The sequence below is a fragment of the Rhinatrema bivittatum genome, chromosome 3 (genome assembly GCF_901001135.1).
Source record: "Rhinatrema bivittatum chromosome 3, aRhiBiv1.1, whole genome shotgun sequence".
Classification (NCBI taxonomy): Eukaryota; Metazoa; Chordata; class Amphibia; order Gymnophiona; family Rhinatrematidae; genus Rhinatrema; species Rhinatrema bivittatum.
The window spans coordinates 244356258-244374288 of NC_042617.1; the positions used below are offsets into that span (position 1 = coordinate 244356258).

An 18031-nucleotide genomic window follows, 5' to 3' on the forward strand; every position below is an offset into this window, starting at 1 on the left:
AGTGACCTAATATTGCTAGGATATTAAGTTGGAGGGTGTACAGAAATGCATTTTTTCATCTTTTCTGTATATTTTTTCAGGTTGCTTAGAACTTAATGCCAAGGCTTTAGATAAACAAAAGGAGTCTAAGAGATAAAGCTTGACACAGGTCTCCTCCTTCTTGTAGCTTGAGCAGGGATTTTGTATAAACAAAAGAAGTCAGAAAGGTAAGGCTTGGTAGGAGCTGAACAGCACCTGGGAAAAGGAATTTGTAAAATCAGAGGGAGATATTGGGGGGGGGCCCAGGGAGAGGGGCTTGCATAGGCTGAAAAATGTATAAATTGAAAGGCACAATTCTGTGAGGGTGTGCCTACTTTGTAAGACACCTGTGCTTGCAAGTTCCTGAATAAAAGCATATACTTATACTGTTTCACTAAACTTGTGTTCACTCTCCTTCCTTCCAAGAAGGATTTGTTCGTTTCTTATATAAACCATGATAAAAATGAACCTCACTTTAAATCTGAGAACGTCGGATGTGATCTTAAGAAAAAAATGGGGGCGAAATTGGGGAATATTTGTATGCGCCCTTGTCCCAACCAAAAGGATTTATGCGCACGTTTTCCAATCAGTGCAGGTTCTTAACTCCTAGTGCAGTAGCTTACCCCTGGCTTATTGTACCGGGAATTTAAAAATATAGTTTCAACCAGTGCTTTAAGAAACTTAACTTGACCGCAGTTTTAACCCACAACTTATTGTATCACCTTGGCGTCACCAGGGAAACTAACGGTCGCGTCCCCCTTTCCACCCTTCGTCTCGCGTCGTCAGCCGTTTGTACGCCTGCGCAGCAACACTTTTTTTTTCAAACGTATAAGCTTAACGTATGCAGTAGAGGGCGCAGTAAGCAGTTGCTGAAAGGGGAAGGACGTTGAGACGGGAAGCATGTCGCGTTACGGGCGGTATGGAGGAGGTAAATGAGATATTTGTTATAAGGCGGAAAATAATGAATAGTTGTGGTGATTAGTTACATCTTAGCTAGACTTGGGTCCGTGATGAGATGAGAAGCAATTTGGTTTCTTGAAATTGTGGAAAGATTGTAAGTCAAATCTTGGTGTGGAATCTACGCATGGCGAGCGGGTGATGCTGAAATGGCGGCTTTAGCCCCTTGGTGTAAGGGGACTACTGAAGGAGAGAGAAAGTCTCGGTAGTAGTGAAAGGGTTAGAACGAAATGGGCATCTATATTACTACGGTTCTTTGGCGTGTAGCAAGAAAACCTCTGGATTTGGGTTGAGAGGCGTGCTATTTCCTCTCACCCCTCCTCTATAGCCCTCCATTTTGTGGCGCGAGTGAAAGAGGTCACGTGCTGCGTCGCGCGCGCTCTGGCGCGGGAGCTTTTTGCGGAGCTTTTAGATGGTGCCGTATGATGATGAGAGAAATCGCAACCTCAAGGGTGCTCGTGGTAACTTAACTGCTAATACAAGGGGTTAGGTATGTTCGTATTGTAAAAATGATTATGCTTTTCTCTTTTTTTTTTTTTAAAAGGAAATGCGTATTCTAACTAAAAAAAAGCTTTTTATATTGAAGTATGTGAACCTTTTGTAATTCACGGTGAGTTGAGATAAACCCTTAAATATGTTTGATTTTGAAATTGTTTAATGGTTTTGCATGTTTTGTTACTGGAAACGGCGTTCTCTAAGGTAGAGGGAGTGAGGAAAAGATGGAGGCGCCACTGCATGTGGCGCGCCCTTGGCTGTTCTCTTCAGTTTCCTGTGGCGTAGAAATGCTTGCCGCGAGAAGATGCGTGAAAACAAAGATATAAGCTCCGGGGAGTTGTGTGAACCGTTGTAGGATTTCCCTTTTCTCTGTTTTGTGCTGGACAGATGTGTTGGCGTTGGTATGATGTTGGCTAGGCCTTAGCCCCGGTGTTCGTCCGTGTATGAAATCCTGGTTGCTGAAGAACTATGGCGATCCCTTTTTAGAAGTCCTGGGGCTCGGGTGTTTGCTTGTTTAGATCAAGGAAGACATGGTTGAGCTAATGAGGTTGCATTCTGCCTCAAGTAGAAACTGCCGTTAAATAGAACGGGCAGGATTCCATGGGCTACGAATAATCTTGGCTCTTGACCTCGAACCAGTTATCGATTTAAAAAATGTATGCTTCTCAGAACATGTCTGAGATTTGAGGCAGGAACTCGTTTTTTTTTTAATACCGTATATACAAAACGGTGTCAATGGAGCTTGTCAAACCACGATGTCTGCAGAAGTGTACTTTTTGTGACGAATTTTTTTTTTAATCAACAGAGACCAAAGTGTATGTTGGTAATCTGGGAACTGGGGCTGGTAAAGGAGAATTGGAGCGAGCTTTTAGTTACTACGGCCCTCTGAGAACAGTGTGGATTGCAAGAAATCCTCCGGGATTTGCGTTTGTTGAATTTGAAGACCCAAGAGATGCAGAGGATGCCGTCCGTGGACTGGATGGGAAGTAAGTACACTCATAGATGATATTTTAATTAAATCATATTTTTAACTTTGTCACAGGTAATCTCTTGTTTTAATTAAAGTGAAACAAAATGTTCAGTGCGTGTATATACAGTTGTATTGCTTTATAACAATTGTATTATTTTATCATTAAGGATGAAAATATTGCAGGTACTTGTTCCCATGGGGTTTTCACCAACAAAGTAAAACTAAGTGCATCTTTTTCTCCTGGGACTTTTCCCTTGGAAAACACACGTAGACTTGAAAATATTTTTTATTCCCAACTTAAATGCCTGCTCTGTAATGCCTCCAAGCAATGGAGTCAGAAATGTAGCAAGAATGAGTTAAATTCTTTAAACAAATTAGTATTTAGAAGATATTCAATATTCAAAGTGAACTGTTAAGACAATTAGTGTAGCTGGGTTTAAAAAACATTCTATTAAGCTCCTGCAGAAGTCCATAAACTACTAAACATGTTGACTTAGGGAATAGCCTTTGCTTATTACCATGCATTAGTAGCATGGGATCTAGTTAATGTTTTGGTACTTGCTTGCCAGGTATTTTTATCCTGGATTGGCTACTATTGGAAATAGGGTGCTGGGCTTGATGGACCCTTGGTCTGACCCAGTAAGGCAACTTGTGTAAAACATTTCTGTAGAAGTAAGTTGTTTTGAAAACTGCCCACTGCTTTTTGAGGGTGGGTGGTTTTTCAAACAATCCATTTCTGAAACTATTTGGAAAATTGACCTTACTACTACCTTTTTTTTTTTTAAAGCAAAATAGTGCTTGGTAAACTTCTGGCTGCATTGTGATCTAATGTTTAAGAGGAGAGTCTCATTTCATTATGGTGACATGTAGTTTTGTTTAGTTTTCCTTTGGCATGGCATTTCTTTATACTCCTTTTTTGATTTTCCAGTTTAATTGGAGTTGGCATCTATTAGTCTAAGGCACTGTGAGCCTTTATGTACAGCTACTTCTAGAGCAGCGGTTCTCAACCTGTGGGTCGCGACCCTGGCGGGGGTCGAACGCCCAAAACACAGGGGTCGCCTAAAGCAGGGGTCCCCAACCACCGGTCCGCGGACCGGGACCGGGCCGTGGAAGTTTTTTGCCGGTCCGCGGCGCCACCAAGCACCGGCAGGTGTGTCGCGCGCTCCCGGTCTCTCCCGCTGCCGTTGCCACCGGGCTGTCAGCACGTTCAAGCCCAGCGGGAATGGCAGCGGCGCTAGAAGAAGCTGTGCACCCGTGGCTGGGCCTTTTCTTTTTCCTGCGCCTGCCCCCCCCCCTCCCGTGACCCGGAACAGGAAGTGAATCGCGGTGCGCGGGAAGGAGAGAGAGCCGCGCGAAAAAGTAGCAGCAGCAGTGGCTGCAGCATCGGTCCTCGAGCAATAGAAGTAGCCGGTAATGGAGAAAGGAGACAGCAGCATGAGCCTCCCGCGGCCGATGGGATTCTTCTTTCTTGGCCAGCGGAGGCTGCTGCAGCTCCCATTTGTGCTCGGGGGAGAAGAGGAAGTGATTGAGAGAAAGAGAGAGAAGCAGCCAGCCAGCCTGTGTGTGATTGACTGGTCAGAGAGCTGATGTGTGTATGTGAGAGACAATGAAAGTGATTGCTCAGGGAGGTGACTGATGTGTGTGTGTGAGAGAGAGAAAAAGCATGGAAGTGAGAAGTCTGGGTAAGTGAGAAAGCATGGGCGTAAGAAGCCTGGTGTTGTGGGGGTGAAAGAAAGCATGGGAGTGAGAAACCTGGGTGAGTGTGCATGCATGAGAGAGAGTGCTTGGTAAGGTGATGGTGCTTGGTAAGGTGATGGTGCGTGTGAGAGAAAAAGACTGTGTGTGAATATGAGAGAATGTGATTTAGGGAATGAGAAGCCTGTGCACATGGAGAGTGAGCATGGAAATGAGAGAGACTGGTGTGTGTGTAACAGAGAGAAAGTGATTATGGGAATGAGAAACCTGTGCATGTGGAGAGAACAAGCATGGGAGTGAGAGACTGGTGAGTGAGTGTGTGTGTGAGAGTGATTATGAGAGTGAGAAGCCCTTATATGTAAGTAGAACATGGGAGTGGGAAGCCTGTGTGTGTGTATGGCATGAGAGAAACTGTTCAGGAAGGTGACTGGTGTGTGTGTGCCAAAGACTGTTTGGGAGATGATTGGTGTGTGAGAGACAGAAACTGGTCATGGGGGCATGACTGGTATGGTGTGTGTGTGTGAGAGACATGGGCACTAAGGAAGAGGACCATAAGTATAGAGCTTAGCTTCTACTGCTGCTTCTGGTGAGTGCCACGGCCTGCAGGGAAGGGGAGTAGGAGAGCTGCTGGAGGGGGTAAGTAAAGGTGGCTTTTTAAGTTTATTTTTCTTGACTGCCATTTTAATTGTGTGATGTCTGCTTTTTTGAAATATTTTATTGGTGTTTGGAGAATGTTTAATAGTTTTTATGAGTTTTTAATTGTTGGATGTTCATAGCTGTTTTGAAACATTTATTCTGCTTATTAGTATAGTTTTACAATTATTTCTGTGTGGGGATCTATAGCTGCTTGCTAGTTCTGTTTTCCTAATAAGAGGTGTATTGGTTTTTAGGACCTGATTTAATATTTGTAATGTTGCCTTTTCATAGATAGGGTTGCTCCTGTTTGAGTGTATTCCATAATACAGGTGTAACTGTGTGCGGATTAGTTTATGTGCATTACTACAGATCCTGGGAGTATGTTAGGTCGGTTCTGTGTCTGTTACCGAGATGAGATATTTTGCTAGCATGTAAGCGTTTGTATCGGTCTTATTTGTTGTGTTTTCTCAGAGGACATGCATTGGTGGTAAACTGCTGTCTTTTCATAAGTAGGGCTATTGAGCCTGGAAATAGAAGGAGTTTGAGTTGCTGTTACTGAGATGTCACTAGAACCAGAATATCTTTTTTGTAGGGTGAGTTGTATGAGGAATGTCATAATTCTGCTTTACATCCATTATTGTGGGTCGGGGGGTTCCTGTGGATACAAACTGTACTTTTACATCTAGCCCCATGACGATCATGGATCAGTGTGCCATGCATGTGAGAACCTATGGTGAGTTGAGTTACATTCACATTATAAATGTCATAATTAAATAAGTGTGCACTAAAATCCAACCCCATCCATAACCCCGCCCCCATATGACCAAAGCCCCGCCCTCACCCCACCCTCACGGGGCGAGGGCGGGGCGAGGGGTCACTGCAACATGAGGAACTGTATTGCGGGGTCACGGCATTAGAAATGTTGAGAACCACTGTTCTAGAGCTCCTCTCCCAAAGCAAATTGTTGCTGTAACAGGGTTTGCAAACCATGGTTGTATTTGGAACCTGGTATTTCTGCTGCCTCTAGACACTTCCCAGCAACACTGTAAAAAGCTGTGAATACTGCTCCAGAAAAAAAATTTAATATGGTACAGCACTTTAACACTGAGCTGGTTCATAATATAGTATTATGGGTATACTATGTCTCACTTTTGCATGACCACTTGTAAAAATAGACTCCTTTTTTTTATATTATCTCTGGGAATCAGGCAGTAGCAGGAGAGATTTTTGCTTTTGTTTTAACTTTGCATATGTGTTATGTTTAATAGTGTATATATAAACATTACCCAGGATGCCAGGCTTTCTCCATAGACAAGCAGGGCTGAATTAGCCAAAACCCATGGGTGATGACATCTGGTGTTGAATGGATTCTTTTTTCTTTTTTTTTTTCTTTAAAGTTTATTAGAGTTTTTACAAATTATAAAAAATGCAAAAAATCAAGAAATACAATTGCATATACCACAATTCTATGAGGAACTAATTTTACACCATCATTCAATTACTATATGTCAATATTATAGTCCTCAAATTGGGAGGATACTACCAAAAAAGAAAATTAGTAATTCTAACATAAAGAAATTGTAATTAATTATTACTTTAGCTGAATCTTTATTTTTATACAACTACATTACTCTCAGCCTGCTTCCTTATCTGCCAAGAATGTTTCCAGATGGGTCGGTTCCTGAAAGATAAATCTGTTCTTCTGATACACAATAAGGCATTTACAGGGGAAACGCAAAAAGTATGTAGCTCCTAAGGACAAAACTCTAGGCTTTAATGCAAGAAATTGCTTCCTCCTGTATTGAGTGGATCTGGAAACACTTGGACCTTATAACCACAAAATAAATGTTCCCTATTCCTGAAAAATTTCTGAAGAATATTTATTTTGTCTTTCTCTCTGCAGAAAGTAACTAATAACGTGGCTCTTTGCGGTATATCATCCACTGATGATTCTAGGAAGGAGGTTAAATTAGGGGACACTTGCTGTATACTGTCCATACCTTCCTCTCCTTCCTGCCTTTTAATTCTTGAACTCAAGACATAATATATCTTGGATATAGATTGATCATCAATATTTGATATAGACAAGTTTTCAGTTAAATATTTTTTCAACAATTCAGTGGCGGAGAGAAGCCTAGTCATGGGAAAGTTCAAAAACCTCAGGTTTTTGAGCCTATTCTCATTTTCCAGGTTCTCCACCTGTCTAAGATGTGCTAAACTATCCTTAATAAAGGAAACATTTACAGTCTGTAAAGATGTTATCTGTAGAGAATTTGCCTTTCCCATTTCTTCCACTTGTTTTAATCGATTCTCATATATCTGCAATTCATTTTTCATCTCCACATTTCCTTTATTCGTTTGTTCCATGAAGCCAGTCATTATTTTCTGCAGGTCATTGATTGCTTTCCAAACGTCAATTAGAGTCACTGTCTGGGGGTCTATAGTTGATGTGCAAGCACAGATTTGGTCTGCCACATCTACCATTCTCCCCAAATTCTCAGCTCCCTGCAATGAGGGTGCTGCATTTACATTATTTATTTCAGCCATCTCCAGTTGAGCTTCAATAGGTACATTCGGCAAAGAAGACTGGGATAGTAGTTGTTGGCCCGGGCTATCTGAGCCCGATGAAAAGGAGATATCCGGAATTATATTGCGGGCTGTTTGACTTACCCGCCTTACGTGCTGATCCATCGGGCCTCTCGCCTCTGGTGCCGGGGATGATGACCTAACTTTGGGCTTCCTCTTCCTACCCATAAGGTATGAAGCAGTCACAAAACTCTAGGAAAAAAAATTTTTTTGCCCCTTTGGCGCGCCCCTTTGGCAGCGCGCCGGCGGCTGCGCGCCGCTCTTATCCTAAATTTATACCAGCGTTCGACCCGGCGCTGATGTCACTTCCGGGGGCGTGGTTTCGACCCGATGCAGGTGGTAACGCACACAGAGTCAGGAAAATGCAGCGATTCGGTCCCCAAAGCCTTTCTCTCTTTCGAGAGTACTCCAGCCAGTAAGTCCTCCAAGTCAGGATATACCTTTCCTGAATTTATACCAGCTTTCGACCCGGTGCTGATGTCACTTCCGGGGGGCGTGGTTTCGACCCGATGCAGGTGGTAACGCACACAGAGTCAGGAAAATGCAGCGATTCGGTCCCCAAAGCCTTTCTCTCTTTCGAGAGTACTCCAGCCAGTAAGTCCTCCCTGGATTCTTTTTTCTTATTTAGTTTTTCTATACCGGCATTCATGATACAATCACATCATGCTGGTTTACAAAATAACAGGGGGGGTGATAACTTTGAACCTTGAACAAGTGAAGAGAGACAATGCAGTTACAATAAAAACAAGGCTGTTCAACTGGGGGACGAAGCAAAGCTATAGTAACTTAACGGACAGAGGTATAATTATTTACAGTATACTAAAGTCTTTCTTAGCTCATAGAGCTTTTGCTGTACCAAATGTGCATGAGCATTCCTAGGTGGTGGGTGCTGCCCTGTGAGCCCATTGTGGGTTTTTTTTTTTTTTTTGTCGTGTAAGCTGCTGCACGCATGTTCTTTTTCTCTTTTGCCAGTGCAGTAGTTATTACAATATTTATGGGTTTTTATAAGGCTGAGATAACTGCATGGAGTGGCAGTTACTACCTTAAGCTTGCTCGGCAAACTAGATGGACCATTTGATCCTTTTCTGTCATTACGGTATTACTATGTATGTTAGCACCGGTCCCCAGCCCCGTTGATGCACTTGACCCATTCCAGGCAGGAGCCATCGGTAAGAGGACTTGAAGGAGATTCATTGCATGTTTAGCGCTCTCTGTCTCAAGGTCATTATGTCTTATCTTGACTCTTTAAGAACATAAGAACATGCCATACTGGGTCGGACCAAGGGTCCATCAAGCCCAGCATCCTGTTTCCAACAGTGGCCAATCCAGGCCATAAGTACTTGGCAAGTACCCAAAAACTGTATTCCATGTTACCGTTGCTAGTAATAGTGGTGGTTATTAGAGATGTGAATTGGAACCACATCTGGCAACAAATTCCAGAGTTTTCACTATACACGGAGTTGAGAAATTTCTTTGATTTTGTTTTAAATGAGCTACTTGCTAACTTCATGGCATGCCCCCTGGTCCTCCTATTAACTAAGAGTAAATAATGTAAATCAGTTAACTTAAGCCCTCTCATGATTTTGTAGACTTTCCCAGCGTGTAGCCAGATGGACTCAGGACCAATGGGTATTGTGCTCTTCTGCTAGCAGATGGGAGACTGAGTCAGATTTCAAAGCTGACGTCATCCTGGGTACATATACCCCTGCACTGACCTCACTGCCTCAGTATCTCTGTGTCTCCTAGCAGATACGGACACTATACCACATACTAGACTACTCTTAACAATTGCAGCAAAGAAGATCGAAATTTACCTTTTAAGAAGATCGAGCCCCGCTCTCCTGCGGTGAAACCTAAGGGTCCCTCCCCCAGTCGAGAATTCCTGAGGTGATTTCCGAGATCCCTCAGAGGTGAGCCTTGGTCCGGTAGCCAGTTCCCGGCGTGAACTTAGCCCCCAGGATGGCTGAAAGGCAGCGGGTGCACAACTGAGTGCGGCGGTGAAGGTATTCCCCCCTCGCCCCCCGCAGCTGGAGACTGCCCGGCATGCGACCAGTAAGCGCTGAGACAAGGTAAGGTAAAAATCTTTTAATTGAGGTCTCCAGAGCTCAGATAGCCATACCGAACGCTTCTTCTGGTGAGGTTTAAAGGGACACCGATTGGGTTGAGCAGCCTGACTTGGGCTAGGCCCCGATCTGGTGCAAGGGTCCACACATGTGGAGACCCTTTGGGGGGGGCATCTTGCGAGCGGGGTCGTCGGTGCCATATTCCCTTGACTGGCGGTACGCGTGGGGCAGGTCAGGCGGCCAATGCGCACGTAACTGGGTGCACCCTGTGCGAGCAACTGGTTTGTGAGGGCAACCAAGTGCACAAACTCATGGAAAACGATGGCGCTGCCGCCCAAGAAGGCCAAGGGACACTTCTTTGCACAGCCTGCCACATAAGAGCCGCACAGCCTGAACCGGAGTCCTGTCTATGCCAGCACTGCGAAGAAGCCCAGGGGGAACCAAAACCTGAACCCCTACTGTCGGGAGAGGAGTCCGGAACTACTGACAAGTGCTCCTCTGACCTATGTATCTCTAGCACGTCCGCCCTTCAGGAGGGCACCTTTGGGGCCACTACTCCACCTCTCCCTGCAATCAACATGGACCCAGGGACCTTCTCCTGGATGGAATTTTTCAAAGGGCTGCAAACCTTAGTTCAGGCACAGTCAGCCCCAGCTGTGCACCAGACTCAACCCCTGCCAGAACTCTAGATCCTCCTTGTCCGGCTCGGATGCCTCTATGCCTCGCCTAACCAAGAACTTCCCTAACAGAAATCCACACACCTCAGAGAGTGACTCCCAGGAAGAAGGGGAAATCCCTCCAGGGATGGAACCATACCGAACTATGCTTCGCCTTTTCCCCAAGGATGAATTACCTGCCCTTGTTTCCCAGACCCTAAAGACACTGGGTATCCTGGGCACGGACCCTGTGGCGGAAGCAAAGAAGAATTTATTTATTTATTTGACAGTTTTATATACCGACGTTCTGGTAACATAGTTACTAATCACTTCGGTTTACATTGCAACAAATAACTTGACAATATATAGAATAATGTCTTACAATGAACAAGGGAGGATGAACTTGGATAAATAATAAATAATAAATTAAAATGAACATGGGAATTATAATTTAAATACAATATATTTTAAAGAAAATGAGTATAAATGCTGGTATAATTGCTGGTACTGACCATGTCGAGGCTGATGTCGATAGTGATTAGGTTAAGAGGTTGGTTGTTGGGGTTAAGGAAATGCTTGGTTAAACAACCAGGTCTTGAGTCTCTTTTTAAAAGTAGGTGCTGATTGTACAATTCTAAGGTCTGGTGGGAGAGAGTTCCAAAGTTTTAGGACCAGCGGTAGAAAGAGCTCTTCGACTTAGTGATGTTTTGAGAGGATGGGCCTTTAGGGTGTCTCTCTGGGCTAGTCTAGTTGGACGGGAGGAGGTGTGAGGCTGTAAAGGGATGGTGAGGTCAATTGGAGTAGAGTTATTGATGATTTTGTGGATTATTGAAAGGGTTTTATAAAGGATTCTATGTTTGATAGGGAGCCAGTGAAGGTTTTTTAAGATGGGAGTAATGTGGTCCCTTTTGCTGGATTTAGTTAGAATCCTCGCAGTGGCGTTTTGTAACAATTGTAGAGGTATCAAAGTGTTTGCGGGTAGACCAAGCAACAATGAGTTACAGTAGAGCAATAGTGGATGCCATGCAAGTATCTTTGTTCAAACAAATGGTATTGGAACCCACAAGAGAAGGAACTATACTCGACTTAGTGCTCAATAATGGAGATATCGTCTCTGTCAAGGTGGGCGCCCACCTCAGCACCAGTGATCATCAAACGGTATGGTTTAATATCACTAAAAAAATATGGAAAAGAAGCACAAAGACCAGAGTTTTACAGTTCAAAAACACAGACTTTGAGGAAATGGGGAAGTACCTAGAGGAAGAACTAAATGGATGGGAAAATGAGAGAGATGTGGATCAGCAGTGGACCAATCTAAAAGGAGCAATCGCCAAGGCAACTGCTCTATATGTTAGAAATGTAAAGAAAAGCAAAAGAAAAATGAAACCTATCTGGTTCTCAAAGGAGGTGGCTGACAAAATTAAAGCTAAAAGAACTGCATACAAGAAATACAAAAGATCCCAAAGGGAGGAGCACAAAGAAGAATATCTGATTCAACTGAGGGAGACTAAGAAATTAATCAAGTTGGCAAAAAGTCAAGCGGAAGAGAGGATTGCCAAGGAGATAAAATACGGTGTCAAAACATTTTTCAGATAACATCAGCGAAAAGAGAAAAGTCCAAAGTGGTATAGTGAAATTGAAAGGTGGAAATGATCAATGTGTGGAGAGAGACGAAGAAATGGCAGAAATATTAAATGAATACTTCAGCTCTGTGTTCACTAAAGAAGACCCTGGAGAAGGACCATCTCTACACAACAAGAAACTGGAGGGAAGCGGAACGGAGGAAAATCCATTTACAGTAGATAATGTATGGGAAGAGCTAAAGAATCTGAAAGTGGACAAAGCCATGGGGCCTGATGGGATTCATCCAAGGATACTGAGGGAGCTCAGAGATGTGCTGGCGGGACCGCTGTGCGACCTGTTCAATAGATCCCTAGAAACGGGAGTGGTGCCGAGTGATTGGAGAAGAGCGGTGGTGGTCCCACTTCACAAGAGTGGGAACAGAGAGGAGGCTGGTAACTACAGACCGGTTAGCCTCACTTCGGTGGTGGGAAAAGTAATGGAGTCACTGTTGAAAGAGAGAATAGTGAACTATCTACAGTCGGGAGAATTGATGGACCAGAGGCAGCATGGATTCACCAGAGGAAGATCCTGTCAGACAAATCTGATTGACTTTTTTGACTGGGTAACCAAGGAATTGGATCAAGGAAGAGCACTCTATATCATATACTTGGATTTCAGCAAAGCTTTTGATACGGTTCCGCACAGGAGACTGGTGAATAAAATGAGAAGCTTAGGAGTGAGTGCCGAGTTGGTGACCTGGATTGCAAACTGGTTGACGGACAGAAGACAATGTGTGATGGTTAATGGAACTTTCTCTGAAGAGAGAGCGGTTTTAAGTGGTGTACCGCAAGGATCGGTGTTGGGACCGGTCCTGTTCAATATCTTTGTGAGCGACATTGCGGACGGGATAGAAGGTAAGGTTTGTCTTTTTGCGGATGACGCTAAGATCTGCAACAGAGTGGACACGCCGGAAGGAGTGGAGAGAATGAGATGAGATCTAAGGAAACTGGAAGAGTGGTCGAAGATATGGCAGCTGAGATTCAATGCCAAGAAGTGCAAAGTCATGCATATGGGGAGTGGAAATCCGAATGAACTGTATTCGATGGGGGGGAAAGGCTGATGTGCACGGAGCAGGAGAGGGACCTTGGGGTGATTGTTTCGCCGACTTCAGATCATTAGACACTATGTGACAAGGCAATAGCTAAAGCCAGAAGAATGCTGGGCTGCATAGAGAGAGGAATATCGAGTAAGAAAAGGGAAGTGATTATTCCCTTGTACAGGTCCTTGGTGAGGCCTCACCTGGAGTACTGTGTTCAGTTCTGGAGACCGTATCTTCAAAAAGACAAAGACAAGATGGAGGCGGTACAGAGAAGGGCGACCAGGAAGGTGGAGGATCTTAATCAGATGACGTACGAGGAGAGATTGAAGAATCTAAATATGTACACCCTGGAGGAAAGGAGGAGCAGAGGTGATATGATACAGACTTTCAGATACTTGAAAGGTGTTAATGATCCAAAGACAACGACAAACCTTTTCCGTAGGAAAAAAAATCAGCAGAACCAGGGGTCACGATTTGGAGCTCCAGGGAGGAAGATTCAGAACCAATGTCAGGAAGTATTTCTTCACGGAGAGGGTGGTGGATGCCTGGAATGCCCTTCCGGAGGATGTGGTGAAGACCAGAGCTGTGAAGGACTTCAAAGGGGCGTGGAATAAACACTGTGGATCCATAAAGTCAAGAGGCCGCCAATGAAGAGTGGGTGACTCGCCAGAATGATGGCTACTGCCTGGAGACACTACCCTTATTAAATAAACATACACATGCTTACTGTGACTCCAACATCGCTCTAAGCTTCAACAGGAAGAGGAAAAGTGGAAAAAAGGATTCACACTCACAAAGAGGGGAGTAGCTGGCTTGTTACGGCGGTTATTACCCCAAATCAAATAAGCCTGATACTTCACTTTCGATGCATATACAGCATAGTTCTCTGCTTCAACAGCATGGGAGAGGACTGATACTTCACGCATATCCAGCATAGCTCCCTGCTTCAACGGCAGGGGAGAAGAAAAACAACCAATAAGGGCTGTACAACATAGTCTGGGTAAAACAAATAAGCATGGGTGTAGCTTGCTTATTGTGGCGGCTACTACCCCTAACTAATCAAGCTAGATATTTCACTTGGATGCAGCTCCATCACTGCTCTCTACATTAAAGGTGGGGGTGGAAGGGAAATAGAACCAAGTGCTAAGAGAAACAGATAAGTATGAGAGAAAAAATGTGTGAAGCTTGCTGGGCAGACTGGATGGGCCATTTGGTCGTCTTCTGCCGTCATTTCTATGTTCTATGTTAGTCTATTTTCGAGAATATAATTGATGACATTGTTTACCCTCACCGACCCAGACTGGTCGCTGGAAGGGCTTCTAGGGGAATTAGATAAGTTTACAGCGGTATCTGGGATGAAAATCAATTTCGACAAATCAGAGATACTTAATTTGACACTGCCTCCACAGTTAGCCGCCGAGCTCCAACAACGTTTCCCCTTCAGATGGGCCCCTTCCTCGCTTAAGTACTTGGGGGTTCGAATAGGATCGCATAATAAACAGCTTTACGACTTGAACTACCGCCCGCTTGCCAAGAACATTGGCGGTAACTTAGACCAGTGGATGGACAATGCTCATTCCTGGTTGGGAAGGCTGGCCATTGTTAAAATGCATATACTCCCACGTTTCTTATACTTTTTCACCACTATACCGATTTTTATTCCCTCCCAGCAGCTCAAGCAATGGCAACAGCTTTTATGCAGCTTTATCTGGCGTAGACGTCCGCCAAGGATTGCGAGGGTGACATTGTATCAACCCAAGGCTAGGGGGGGTCTTCACCTTCCCAATCTGGAATGGTATTACTGCGCAGCGCAATTGCGTGCACTAATAGCCATACATAGCACCCATGATAGGCCCCAGTGGGCACGACTGGAGCAGGCCCAGATCGGTTCCTTTCCCATTGATGCGCTCCCTTGGCAACCCCCCAGCACGGTGGGTTAAGCCCTTGACTATCCCGTTCGCATTACGCACAACGCTGAGGGTGTGGCGGCGGTGGCATACCACTATGGTGGGCACTGAACCCTATTCTTTGACGCATATTTTCACACACCTTACTGTTGGGGGTCATGAACGTACCAGGTCACAATATCTATGGGAGAAAGCTGGAATATTCAGGGTGGGACGTGTGTTCCAACAGGAGGTTCTGCTGACCAAGGACCAGTTATGTGATAAATATGCCCTGGACAGCATGGACTTCCTTTTTGTATGCTAAAGTTTCCCATTTTGTCTGTAAGGGGCTGCGGGAGGGTAAACTGCGAACGAGGAACACCCTATTTGAAACGTACTGCAAGAATGCCTCTTCCATTCGAGGAGTTATATCCAAAATATACGCCCTTATTAGCGGTCGCCGCTTAGGGGAACAACGACATAGAACACTATGGGAGGCGGACCTTCAGGTTCCACTAGAAGACGCAGACTGGGAAAAAATATATTTAGCCGCAGCTAAATGTTCTATCTCAGCTGGCCTCCAGGAAAATTGCTATAAGCTGATATATCGGTGGCATAGAACACCTGAGGCCCTCCATAAATTTGTACCATCGATCCCTGATGTATGTTGGTGGGGATGTGGTGACAAGGGCACTTATCACATCTGGTGGGATTGCCCGAGGGTCAAGGACTGTTGGTCGCAGGTTATAGAATGGGTGAGTCGGCTTTTACCTGCTCCCCCTCAGATTCGTCCCTGGCATGCCTTGCTTGATCTCCCTGACGACACTCCAAAACACACACAGCAATTGCTTTTACAAGTCTTTATTGCAACACGGGCAGAGATCGCATTACATTGGAAGAGGGCTCACGCTCCCTCCTTGGCACATGTCCATAAACGCTTACATTCATACTACCAACTGGGTCGGCTGACAGCTGTGCATCGGGATCGAATTGGAGCTTTTCACAAAGTTTGGGAACCATATAGTGCTTGGTTACAGACCCAGGGTGAGGTTTGCTCTTTACCCACGCCTTAAATCATTGCTTGCCTGCAGGAGCCTATCTCTGTGCTCTCATTTAGGTACCGCATCAAGTATACACAGGTGGGTTATTGCTACACCCAATTGCAGGGGTACGTGGTCCCTTCCGATCTCTGTCACAGGTCTGTCCAGCGGTGCCTCCTAACCAAGCACCGCTGCAGTCTGACCTCTCCTGTCCTCTTATGCCCTCTTTTGATCACTTTTTGCTCTCTCCTTCTCTGCTGAAATCCTTGCTGAGGTACCACTGGCTTCCTTACTTCAAGATAGTAGCGAACATGACCATGTGGGGGGTGGGATAACGGGATGGGTGGGGATATTTCTTTCCTCAATATTAAAACTTTGGTGACTCTTTGTTACAATCAGTACTACATATCACTCTCCTGTACTGCAGAAAACTGGATTTCTCAGTGTGCCTATTAACTTTTAATGTTATACCTGTTGTACATGTTCTTCTTGGTTGCCAATAAATTGCTTAAACAAAAAAAAAAAAGGTTTGGATGAGTAATAGTTAATGGACTTCAAGAAATCAAGTTGACTCAGGGTGACCTCTATTACTGGCATCAGTAGCATGGGATTTTGCCAGGTTCTTGTGGCCTGGTTTGGCCTCTGTTGGAAACAGGATGCTGGGCTTGATGGACCCTTGGTCTGACCCAGCATGGCAATTTCTTATGTTAACTCATCTCTGAATGGCATTTGCCCCTTAAAGGGTAACTTATAGAGAAATTTTTAGCCATGAGTCTGCTGCCCATTCTCAGCCAAAGCTGACATCTGGCTCCTATTGACAATGCCAAGGACTTGGATGAAAGTCTTATCAAATCATAAATACTATTTGCTATATATGCTGCAGCACCTCTAGTCACTACATATCCTCACCATTTTAAAGTTGGATCCAGCGTAGAAGAGTTTGAGAAACATTATTTTAAACAAATTACAGACTGAATAGATGAGCTACTAGTTGAGAAGATTGAGGAAGAATGTCTTCTCGTCTTGATGGTCCTCGAGCAGTGCTCATCAACTCAGTCTTCAGAGCACACCTAACCAGTCAAGTTTTCAGGATATCTACTACTCCATTAATACGGGCATCAATTCTGGCCTTTTCAGGAGTTCTGCTTGCCACATCTTTTGGCCCAATGTTTTACATTTCTTTCAGCTACCATCTCTTCCACATTATGCAATCAACCCTGTCCAGGTTTCCAGGGCTAGCGTTACACTGGTGGTAAACTTACTGAATGCTTTAGTGTGGAGCGCTGCTTTACACTTTTTCCTAAACAAGTTTCACTAATGTAGGGTGCTTCTTGAAAGGAGGGGATGCTCACATAGGATCCTAGCACACCTGGCCTCACAAGGAGAGGCCCTATCAGATCAATCTGCTGAAATATTAAGGCCTTTCAGATGTGTGTTTTACCAACATTCATGAATCCTTGGAGGAACATTTTAATTAGAACAGCCTCCTGGGTTGCTCTATATATGTCTAGAAATGGAGGCACAAAATCCTGACCTTTCTGCAAGGAAGCATTAGATTTTTCAAGCTGATGGAATACTTCCCTAGAGTAGTGGTCTTTGACAGTCAACCGATCGGGACAGTGCTTTTCCTTCAATACCACTGATTACCAGGGTAGTGCTAAAGGTGCTGCAAGACCATGCTCACATGAATTAAAAAAATTAAACAACAGAATGGTCTGGCTAAACACCATCCAACCATATATCACACAAAGAAATCTCAGATCCTCCAACTCAGGTCTCCTCTCCATCCCAACTCTTAAAAATGCTCACCTCAATACAACACGCAAACGAGCCATTACAATAGCTGGCCCTACCCTGTGGAACTCCCTCCCCCCTCAGCTCAGAAACGAACCCTCACCGCAAGTCTTTAAAAAACAGCTCAAAACATGGCTGTTCTTGAAAGCATTCCCTCCTGAACCCCAACATCCCAAAATAAACGCTCTTGAAAGCCTTACCGCATAACTTCTACCCTGCACAAACTCATAACCCCTCCTCCCCCTCTCTATCCTCCCTTTTTCCCTGTCCCCCACCCTACTCGTAACCAAGTCATATTGTACATATTGTATATAGGCTATATGCCACTTCTATATACCCACATTTAATATTTAATTTTAATTTTATCCATATGTTACAATGTTCCTTATATTAATTGTTTAATCAACTGTTATCTTGTTACAATGTAAAAATAGGGCAGTTCCGGCTCTATTCAACCTGTTATCTGGAAACCGATGTGATATCTCGAACGAATGTCGGTATACAAAAGAAATAAATAATAATAATAAATAATGAATTAGTTTCAGCATAACCCAGGCATGGTTTGTATATCTC

At 44.3% G+C, this 18031-nt stretch overlaps 2 protein-coding genes across 7 annotated transcripts in view; one reads left to right on the plus strand and one right to left on the minus strand.

Moving 5' to 3' along the window:
• GEMIN6 (gem nuclear organelle associated protein 6) overlaps positions 1-811 on the minus strand; it is a 56010-nt gene extending 55199 nt beyond the window's left edge. Inside the window, exon 1 of the mRNA XM_029594391.1 lies at positions 741-811. The gene's annotated coding sequence lies outside the window, so the exon portion shown is untranslated. The remainder of the gene's footprint in view (positions 1-740) is intronic.
• SRSF7 (serine and arginine rich splicing factor 7) overlaps positions 795-18031 on the plus strand; it is a 148875-nt gene continuing 131638 nt past the window's right edge. For 3 of the 6 annotated variants that reach the window (XM_029594381.1, XM_029594386.1, XM_029594382.1), the window contains exons 1-2: positions 1327-1460; positions 2276-2456. In XM_029594381.1, coding sequence (XP_029450241.1) covers positions 1388-1460; positions 2276-2456 — 254 coding nt within the window. In that variant the 5' untranslated portion in view covers positions 1327-1387. Of the gene's footprint in view, positions 947-1326; positions 1461-2275; positions 2457-18031 lie in introns of those variants that run through there. The other 3 variants (XM_029594384.1, XM_029594385.1, XM_029594383.1) reach the window with 2 other exon arrangements.